This window comes from Emydura macquarii, unplaced genomic scaffold (assembly GCF_026122565.2).
Source record: "Emydura macquarii macquarii isolate MOO-44397 ecotype Brisbane River unplaced genomic scaffold, CSIRO-AGI_Emac_v2 contig_629, whole genome shotgun sequence".
Classification (NCBI taxonomy): domain Eukaryota; kingdom Metazoa; phylum Chordata; order Testudines; family Chelidae; genus Emydura; species Emydura macquarii.
The window spans coordinates 2,812,582-2,823,227 of record NW_027130766.1 but is presented as its reverse complement, the minus strand read 5'-3'; the positions used below and the strand labels follow the sequence as shown (position 1 = coordinate 2,823,227).

Sequence of the window (10,646 nt, the reverse complement as noted above, 5' to 3'; positions counted from 1 at the left end):
CTACATCCCCAGGAAAGTCCCTGGAGCAATAAACTTCCCTAGAAGTAGTTCAGCACTGTGGATGAAAGTACGTTATCCCAGTTACCTAAGACACCATTAGCAATGGAGCCGTTTGTAATGTTGTAGCCATGTTAGTCCTAGGATATGAGAGAGACAGGGTGGATGACAATACTTTTTATTGGAACAACTTCTGTTGGGAGAAGAGACAGGCTTTGAGATGTTCAACAGCTTGTCAATTCCATCAGCAGAAGTTGGTCTAATAAGATATTGCATCACAGACCTAGTCTCTTCTGTTTGCAAGAAACATGCATACGCGTTTACACCGAAGAAGTCAGCTTTCATATAAATGATAATTTTATTGTAAATAAAATGATACATTGGCCTGGCTTTGCACTGCAAGCCCCTGGTCGGTATATATAATCAGATAAAGCTACTGGTTCAAGTTCTTCTGCACAATCCAGGTTAAGACAGCTCCCTGCTCCGCAGAGGTAATGTCAGACGTGGTTACAGACTGCAGAAACTCTTGCCCTCATCTCTGAACTGCCTCCCAGGCACATCTCCCAGCTGGGAAATTCAGACCCACTAAGTGTCATCAACTCCTAATTTCGCCTGGGAGTGTCAAAGGAACCTCTGGGAGTTGGTGCCCAAATCCCTTAGGTCTCTGAAAAGTCAGTCTTAATTCCCAGTTAAGTGACAGTGCATGGGGACTGTACACAGGTTTCAGGTCATATTCAGACACTTAAAAATCCTCCCAGCCAGCAGCTAAGCACCAATCACTGGGAACTCGTCCTATCTACTGTATGGTTCGGGACACCTGGCCTTCGTATACCAGGCCATGGTTATACAGTGAGGATACATTTACTGAGGCACCGCAAGTTACACAGACCCTGCTGGCATCTCGAAATAATGTGTCACCAAAGTAAAGTACCAATTCTTCTATGGGTCAGTTTGTTTGGCTTATTAACAGCAAAATAAGGGAACTGCTTTTGTGATCTGCAGCTTTACTGTCTCCTTTGGAACTCTTTTTTCAAGCACAGAAGCCAAATTGCTGCTATTTCCAGTGACTGGGAGAGAAATCAGATCTACTGAAGAGCAAGTGGATAACCTGGAATGCACAGAATCGTCACACCAAGACCAAAATGCCAATTTTTGGTTTCCTCACAAGCTCAGTGGGAGTTAAATCCCCTCCATTAAGTTTGTTCCAGTGCTAAGCTGATTGCATGGTGCAGGTGAGGCATTCAGCAGTCTCCTTTCTAAGGGGGATTTTGCAGATATTTTACCTTAATGATTTGGGGTCTGAACTGTCCCAGGAGCAATGGCTTACTACAGGACTATCCTTCAGAGATTCTAGTTCTCTTCATTACTAAAGGGGCTTTCAGCTGAGGAGCCGAGCTCATAACAAGCATTGAGTCTCCCGCCCTCCCTGGGAGATGTAAAAATGAGATTTGGGAAAATCATAACTGCTTAATTTTAGGCAGACAAGCCCCCAAAAATGGCCTCTGTCATCATTTACACAACTCTGGCAACGCAGAGGCCTTAAAAGAGTGGATACAAATGCAATTTATGCCCACTTTAAGGCCCCTCTATGCTGACAGCGCTTAGTGTAAACAAGAGTCGGGCCTCCAGATTACTCCACTCAGGACAGATCGAGGATTTTAGATTTTCAATTTGTATGAATGGGGGCGAATGCTTGACAGGCCCAGTGAGGAACCAAAGAGGGCATTTTGGGTTGGCACTACTTGTTATAAACCATCAGCAAATTCTCTGCAAAACCAGCTGCTTTTTTTCCTTTTTAAATTCATAAAGGTGTCAAATTTATTTCCCCCCTGTAACAGTCGAGTCGATATATATAAAAATCATCAAATATGATATTTTACGATATAAATAAAAGTATGAGGCATCAACGTTTACATGATGTAAAAAGAGCTAAAAAAGAGCGATATAAACTACATTCATAAAAGTGCATCTCCAAACATACAAGTAATGCTTTGGCTTGTACTAGTGCCGAACAGGCGGCATTGGGTCAGGTACTGGAATACAAGAAGACCAAGCTGGCTTACCACGTTCTCAAAAACAGAAGTCTTCTGTCACTGTACAATTTCAATTTACTCTTCCATTAACAAAAACTGGAATACAAGTGTATACGCAGAGTAGGCACGTTTCAGTATAGACGGGGAACTCCAGAGCTCTGGATATGGTCAGAAGCTCTGGCAGGGTAAAGGACTTGGCACGTCAGTCCAGGATGCTATTTGCTCTGCTCCAGAACAGCGTTCCATAGATACGTATGAGGTAAAAAGCCACAACAGATCCTGAGGATTTAGCTGCTTTGAAACATTAAACAAGTTACATTATTTCCTCAGCCCCCTATTCTATTCTCCCAAAGAGTGATGTGCTGGATAATGAGTAAAGACCACAGAAGCAGGCTTCGGTAAGTTCTGGGAGGACAAGCTGGGTAAAGAGGGGCCAAAGCAGACAGGAATGCTGCATCGGTCCTCATGGCTCCTGTACACCTGCAAGTTAAATTCCGGAAGAAAAGGCTCTAATCTTTGGTACAGTTCAAAAGGGAAGCGCTGGCTGCGAGAGATAGAACTACAAGCATGCAGAACTGGCTCAATGGAAGGACTACTCAGTCCTTTCTATTGCCCTGCACCTTTTGAGATCATTTCCACCAGGGCAAAGTGTGTGTAAAATGCTCCCCGATCAGAGGGGTACTATTCTACCCCGCTTGGCACTGGTGCAAGTGAGGACAATGCACAGGGCAACTGAAAGTGAGGCTGTATGTTTTTAAAGGGACACCATCTGGAAAAGTCTGGCTCAAAATCCAGGTTTTTGAAAGATCAACAGACTTGTTTCCATAGGAATTAAATCATTTCTGAAAAGAATTCCCCCTGCAGTGCTTGCAACCCAAACACTGCATCCTTGTGTTCATGCATGAGAGCCTGCAAGTGAAACTGACTAGAAACTGATTATAAACACTAGCCTGCTTTCATGGCTTATACCCCTCTCAGTTTAGTCCATGAAAGCCACTTTAGATTACGCCTTTTCAGCTTTATTAACCCGAGGTGTTATTTACACCTAGATGAGAAACCTGTTTAATAAAAAACATGACAATCTGCCACAAGTGTGCCTTTAAATAAGGTATTTTTTACCCTCAGTTCTCTATGTCACTAAAACCAGGACTACTAGTGTATCAATCAAAATGCAGCATTTGAGAGGATAGGTTTACACTGCTGGTTTCTTGGGGATCAATACAGCGGGATCAATTGAGTGGGCTGTCTAGACCAGCTCAATCGATCCTGGAAGTGCTCTCTGGTCCACGCCATTAATCCACCTCCCCAAAAGGAGTAAGGGTGCATCGACCAGAAGGCGTCTCCCATTGATACAGCGCAATGAAAATGCCATGGGACAGCAATGTAAGTCAGTCAGCGGGAGATCTCCCGTCGACGGCAGGGTAGACCAGGCCTAGCAAGCCACCGGGGCACAGACATCAGATTCTTGGTACATATTCATGGCAAGTTACAAGACAGCAAGACTATCTAGGTATGTTTTACCTCTCTCTTTGGGACCAATCCCATTTTTCCAGTCAATTTCAGAAAGGTGTAACAAATGCTCTTTACCTTTGCCTCATTGACTGACATGGCTCAGTTACAAACGCTTCTCTAACATGGTTTTTTGTTTGTTTAGTTTTTTTAAGATCATAGAAACCTGAAATGAACATTTCCACATTTACCAAAACATGCAGGGAAAGATCGCCTTCAGTTTCACCCTAGAGCACCCAGTGAACTAGTATCCAGCAAACTCCCCCCTATGCAAGCAAGAGCAACCCATTTTCATGTAGCTTCGTCAGTCCGACCTAATGCAAGTATTTAACCTTTCCCTGAAGTAAGTTCTCTGGCAGCACTGAAATCATCTTTGGTTTAAGGGATTGGTAAAAATAATTTATCACTGAAAATAGAGGTGCAGCAGAAAGCCATCCTGCAGAACTCTCTGTTCCAGAAGAGTTCTGTTGGAACAATCAGTCTTAGGGAGGTAAAATGAGGACAGCCTGTCCTGATGCTAGGATAAGTTTGGGCTTGAAAGTCAAGTATGGATGCCCTAACCTCGCTGGCAGAGCTTTCTAGCATATGCCCTGTAGAGTGTGAGATCTGTTGGAACCTCCTTTCTGATTATCCTGACATTTGGATAGTAAAACAATCCCCCCACCCCCCCGGTTTCATTATAAAATAATACTATTCACATATTTTCTGAATCAATATTTTCTGAACACCTTCAGATGCTGAATACTTAAGAAGAAAATATATAATTATATATATAGTGTGCGTGCTCAATGACGCATGGCTTTGCTGGACTCTTGTACTGTAGAAGCCTGGAAAGACCTAGCAGTCTGGAAAACAGAGCGATCCATGCTGTAAAGCTCCCTGTGGAGAGCTGGTTTGGGTAGCGGTTGTGGGTTCTACTCCGAACATCGTTCCTCCAGTTCCCATCTTCGTCCAGATTTCTGTACATTCAACAAGAAGCTTCCTAGATCCCTGTGCTCGAGACTGCAGAAAACATGCAACCAGCTGCAACCTCAGATCAAGGTAACAAGGACAAAATGCAGCTCTGTGTTACGCAGCCATTGGTAGAATGAGCACCAGTCCAGCAAAACATACCAGGACACAAGAATAGACCCCAGGTTCCTCAGCATTCCTTGCCCAGAGGGCTAGGACAGCTGAGACAGCATTTTGAAGATGCAGCTCCACAATGGTCATTTGCATGGTTTCACCAGAAGGGAGCACTGAAAGCCCAGAGGGAACTGCTGGCATGGGAGGTAATTCAGTACAGGAACTGTGCAAACTGATGTCTGAGCAGCTCTTCGGCTGAAGGTCGTTGCCTGGCTTCCACAAAGATTCGCTTTAGAAAGTCCCGGCAATGTTCCGATATGTGAGAAGGGAGTTGGGGGTTGGTTGGCTGGGTGGCAATCTTGAAAATGGCCGCCATGGCTTCATACTCCGCCCAAGGAGGTTTCTCTGTCAGCATCTCTACGACAGTGCAGCCAAGACTCCTGGAGAAGAAGACAGGAAAAAAATGTGACAGGGCTTCATACAATGATGTGTACCATTTATGGAGGAATTCCTAGCAGCAGGTGGTCTGGTACAGCTCTGCTCTGAAAAGGGACTATAAAAATGGCCTCATACTCAGATCTACTCCCTGCATGGATTCCGATTTGCTGACTAGAGAGACATCACTACTTTCTAGTACTGTGCAGACAGTTGACAGCTCTGGGAGAGGGAGCTGGGCTCCATTCTGGCTTAAAAATCAATAATTTTTAAGTTACACCTGTGCAGTCCTATGTCCTCAAATTCTGTCCACAATTAACATACCTGTGCTACCCACTGAAGGCTACAGGTCCACACAGATGCCAGTGACAGCATCATTTGACCTTCTGAACTGGTAGCACAGGTGCTGGTGTAGAAGTAGGATAACACCCAGCTTAACTCTCAGGTCCCTGGGGGAGGTCTGCAGGGCTGCAAGATAGAAAAAATCTCTCTGTACCTGTAAACTGAGTAAATTGGAGATGAGGAATCCCACAAGGCCATTTTGACAAAGTCACTTTTCAGAGTAGGAAGACACTAGGAGCCTTGCTATCCCTGTGTGGAAGGAAAGCTTGTATTATCCCCCATTTTACAGAGCCATATTCAGCAGTGATTTGAACCAGGTGCAGCTCCAGTGACTCTAATGGAAACATGCCTGTGTATGACGGCAGTGAATTTTGATCAAAAAGAATTAAGTGACCTGCTCATGGCCACAGAGGGAATCACTGATAGAGCTGAGCAGCTCCTAGCTTCCAGATAACACTTTCCGCTGAAATCAATTCCCATCCACCTTTAAATTAAACTCTTTTGAACTGCACTACAAAGAATAAGGTGTTTCATCAAAGGCAGATTCACATCAATCACCAAAGCAGGGGAGGAAAGGAATTAAATCTGATGCATGCACAAGAATCAGTTTTTTGACAAGGTTTAAATCTAATACAAAAATTTAACACTGGTTTCCCCGCAGTCTTTCTAAGACTTTGTAAGAGAGTACAGAAAATGCAAACCATGTGTGCTGATGTGCTGGGGTTTGCTCAAGACCAAGCAGGGATATATTACTGTTTAGACTGATCTATACCATTTAAGCAGATTCAGTTTCTTTAAGATATTCAGCAAACAGCAGGAATATTTTTCGTGTCAAGTTTTTCCAGCAATAACAAATAACTCACATGTTTTGCTATTTAGGAAAAAAACTGGAGAGAGGCCTGCAGCAGTGGCTGAGTGCCAGGTGGCTGGATTGGTTACATTTCTGTGTCTCCTCCATACACATCTACTCTGGGATTAACATGGAACTGGAAAATTCTAACCCCAAACTAACCATCAGGATTGTAAAGCCTGGAGCTCAGCCAACAGCAGCACCTCTCTGATGGGAATGGACAGCACCAAGAGGAAATCTACAACTGCATCAATCCTGGGGGATGCACATGTGCTCCATTCTTTCCCAGAGATTCCTACTTGGAAGAGACCACTGTGTACTGAGCACAATTTTCAGTTACAATTCTGTTTAGTCATATGAAAAATAATGCAGTCCTCATTTAATTAAGGAGACATAAGCACTATGTTTACTGGTGACTCTTATTAAAGCTACACAACTTAACTATAGCCCTGGCCAGCCCACTACCTCCAAAAACTAATACTTCAGGGATTTGGGACTGTTAATTCATCTATTGCGTGAGTACTGTTTCCTGGCTTGTGCTAATCTTAGTGGGTACACAATTTCCACGTGTCTGTCTGCCAATTCACCGCAATTCTGACCTACAGCTCCCCTGCTATTCCAGTCAGAGGCATTCCTTCCCAAAATCCTAACCTTTGTCTATAACATGCCATGCACACTTATAGCGCTGAAAACAAACCGAAGACAGGACTCTATCCTAACTGGCTTCCTGTCTAACCTAGATGTGAAATAATTGAGAGACATGGGAAGGATGGAGGTACAACAGGAGAGATACAGTCTTGGACACAGACATCTTGGTAGCTTTTTCCCTCCTGCATCCATGTAATGATGTAATAGTTAGAGGGATCACAGCCTTTCAGAAAGGATTTTTCCAAGATGTGATTGCATGGTACAGTCTGCAGCAACCCTAGGCTCATGCTGAGATCTTTTGGCCTAAATTGTGTCAAACTCATTTTCATTTTTGATCCAGGCTAAATCTGAATCTAAATCTACAGAGGCAGGGCTGATTCATGAACAACTGACCGCATCTTCTAGCTCTCAAGAAAAGCTGTGAATCTTTCTATGGAATATAGATTAAGCCCTGAGCAATTTCTCACCATACATCCGCTTTCCGTCCATAACCCTCTCCGCTGATCACCTCTGGGCTCATCCAATATGGCGTGCCGGTGACAGAGCAGATACCTGTTCCAGACATACAGATTGTCTGCAGCCGTTTGCTGGCCCCAAAATCCCCAAGCTTCACATTCCCAGCAGAGTCACGGAGAATATTGGCTCCTGGAGGGAAAAGAATTCAGGCAACTGTTGTACAATCCTGCTGTCAGATTTGCAACCTGTGGAGTTTACATCTGATTCAGATGTGCCTGGGTCCACGACAGGACCTTTCTCCATCAAGCGCCTGGCGACCTGCTATGCCACCACCTTTGTAGTGCAGGCTGCAAACAAGTCATTTGTTAACAGCTGCCACTTTAGGGAAAAACACAAGGAAGTGAAGGGGGGGAAAGTGCTGAGTCAGTGCTCTCATTGTTACAGTGTCTGTAAACAGGCTGGGCAGTCTATAAAGGGCCCCTTTGGTCAATGGCTGAGACTGTACTTAACTCTGCAGAAAAGGGCCTTGAGTGCTGGTTTGGTGTATATTCTGCTGGCCAGAAAACAAAGATCTGCAGATGTAACTGATTAGATGACTCTGAACTCTTGAAATGAACAAGTGAGCCCATGTTATCTGCTTGGAGGTCCCGTTCAACCTTTCCAAAGGGAACTGGCAGATGGTGGCTTGCTGTATAAATGTATGATAGAGCCTCAGAAAGGGGCTTTTCCATTCCCTTCAAGCTTGCAATGAGATCTGGAGCCCCTCACTGCTGCTGTCTGATAAACCTTACGTACACCTGCTCTGCTTTACGTCAAGTGCCCTCTGTAGGGCAGTCTTAGGTTTGCAGGCCCTATGCAGAGTATCATAGGATCCATCCAGTTCCCTGGAGGCAAATGTGTAAATCCAGCACTGAGAATGGGGATGTACCAAGGTTTAACTTGCCACGGAGGACAATGCTCGTGTGAATAACTTTAAGGTGAATGTACAAGACCAGTAGGAAGATGCTGTTTAAACACCAATCACTGAAATCATCTTTATCTGCCTGGTAAAGATGTGATGAGGACTTACAGGTCTGTACAGGAGGATACTCCACACTCACCAGAATCTCCTCCTCCCAGCCACTGGATCACAGAAAAAACTGTACTGACAACCGTTAACCCTTAGGAGACTGGCTGGCTCTCAAGAGGATAATACTGGGAACTGGCAGTTTAAGGATTTTGTGGGTCACAAGGACACTAATGCAGGAGGTCAGAGAGGATTTTCTGCAAGGGGGAAGTAGGACCAGTTAAGACAACAGCCTGAAGCAAGCCCTGCTGTCAGAAGCCATTTCTGGACCTAGGCGTGGTGTTCCTAAGGCATCCTGCCTGTCCACCAATAAGGAGGTAGGAGTATGGCCAGGCAAAGGGTAATTTAAGAGGGAACCCACAAAGAAGCCAAGTAGGTGACAGCAAGTGGGGAGTGAGGTAATCAGGTAGGAACAAAACCTCACTTTGTTGGGATGTGGGAGAAAGGGATCAGCAGCTGCAGATGAGGGGTTTTAAAGACTATAGCCTCCCATAAAATCATAGGAACATAAGAACGGCCATACTGGATCAGATCAATGATCCATCTAGCTCAGCATCCTATCTTCCGACAGAAGCCAATGCCAGATGCTTCAGAAGGAATGAACAGAACCGGTAATCATCAAGTGATCCATCCCACCGGCCATTCCCAGCTTCTGGCAAACAGAGGCTAGGGGACACTTCAAAGAATGGTTTTGCATCCCTGCCCAACCTGGCTAATAACCATTGATGGACCTATCATCCATGAACCTATCTATCTAACTCTTTTGAACCCTGTTATAGTCTTGGCCTTCACAACATCCTCTGGCACAGGTTGACTGTGCAGTGGGTGAACAAATACTTCCTTTTGTTTGTTTTAAACCTGCAGCCCATTAACTTCATTTGGTGACCCCCTACCTTCTTGTGTTATGAGAAGGAGTAAATAACACTTCCTTATTTACTTTCTCCATCCTATCATCCTCATTATAACCACCAAACCGCAGCTTCTCAGCTCCTCCAGAGGCTGCAATGCAGAAAACAGCATGTACAGCTCTCCTCTTTTTACAGGCTGCTGATGGTAAAGGCTCTTACATGTAGCACTGAATGTTCTGGACCCTAAGAAGGTCATCATAAAGGAGACGCCACACAAACGGCTTAAGCTGGAAGTTTCCAAGAGCATGTTTAGTTCTTAACAGATCCCAAACCATGACAGGCAGTCCTCTATATAAACAAACACTCGGCCCCCCATATTCACAGCTCTGTGTTGGTGCATACATGTCCAAGACCAGTCTGCTGCTCTCACCCTTTATGTCTCTGTGCACAATCATGTTGCTGTGAAGGTAGGAGACTCCTTCAAGAATCTGGCGTGTGTACTTTCGGGTCACGTTTTCCGTCAGTGCACCGTAGGCCTTCAGCTGGTCTTTCACGGAACCCTATGGCAAAAAGCAAATGGAAAAGATTCTCACAGAAATGACAAGCCACAGACCTATAGAATCCACTCATTACCCAAGAGTTTGTGCTCACAGCATGGGTCAGCTATTTGGAGCTGCAAATTAGCTGAAAAATAACTTTTTCTACCAAAAAGATATAAATCTCTTCAGCTCCTTATCCACTGGGGTAGATGGACCAGACTGTCTTGACTTCTCCTTTGTGGCTGTCACCAATAATGATCCTGGGGAAGGACAGAGTATAAAAATACTCTAATCTCTTCAAGGGGACTTGGTATCTGTGATCTGTTTGGATATTGCAGAGATTGATGCAGGATTACTACAGCTAACAAACTTTTTTTTGCCAACAGGATATGAAAATAAAAAAACCTAAGTACAGAAACTGCACTAGCAACTCTGGAACAAAGGACTCCCTTTATGGCCCTGGGAGGGGAAGAGGGAGGACACAGGGCATATGCGTGACCCTGACAGACACTGCTGGTTAAGAGATGCCCATTTCCTGCGCATGCGGTGCATGTACACTAAGAATGGGATACATGTGTACAGGGACTTGAACACTTTGAAAACTCCCATTTCCCAAAACACTATCCCACAGATCAATATCAAGGCAGATCAAACTGGGTCCAAGTTTCGACTATCTCTGATCTGAACACTTCCCAGATCCTTCAAACCAGTCTCCTTTAACCGTTGCATAATGTGCGTATGCTTCTAAAGTTACCAGCTAGAAGCTACTGTTTCAACACTGAAACTACAGGGCCCTCCCTTGCTCTATAACTGCATGCTTTTCAACCAGTGAACTTATTTGTATTCTGGAGGTGCCTA

At 44.6% G+C, this 10,646-nt stretch overlaps 1 protein-coding gene across 3 annotated transcripts in view; it reads right to left on the bottom strand.

The window, feature by feature from the left end:
- Positions 1 to 331: 331 nt before the first annotated feature.
- Positions 332 to 10,646, bottom strand: part of MAP3K3 (mitogen-activated protein kinase kinase kinase 3) — a 53,212-nt gene continuing 42,897 nt past the window's right edge. For 2 of the 3 annotated variants that reach the window (XM_067541009.1, XM_067541010.1), the window contains exons 15-17: positions 9,680 to 9,809; positions 7,347 to 7,524; positions 332 to 5,044 (exon numbers count right to left, since the gene is read on the bottom strand). In XM_067541009.1, coding sequence (XP_067397110.1) covers positions 4,816 to 5,044; positions 7,347 to 7,524; positions 9,680 to 9,809 — 537 coding nt within the window. In that variant the 3' untranslated portion in view covers positions 332 to 4,815. Of the gene's footprint in view, positions 5,045 to 6,433; positions 6,527 to 7,346; positions 7,525 to 9,679; positions 9,810 to 10,646 lie in introns of those variants that run through there. The other variant, XM_067541011.1, reaches the window with a different exon arrangement.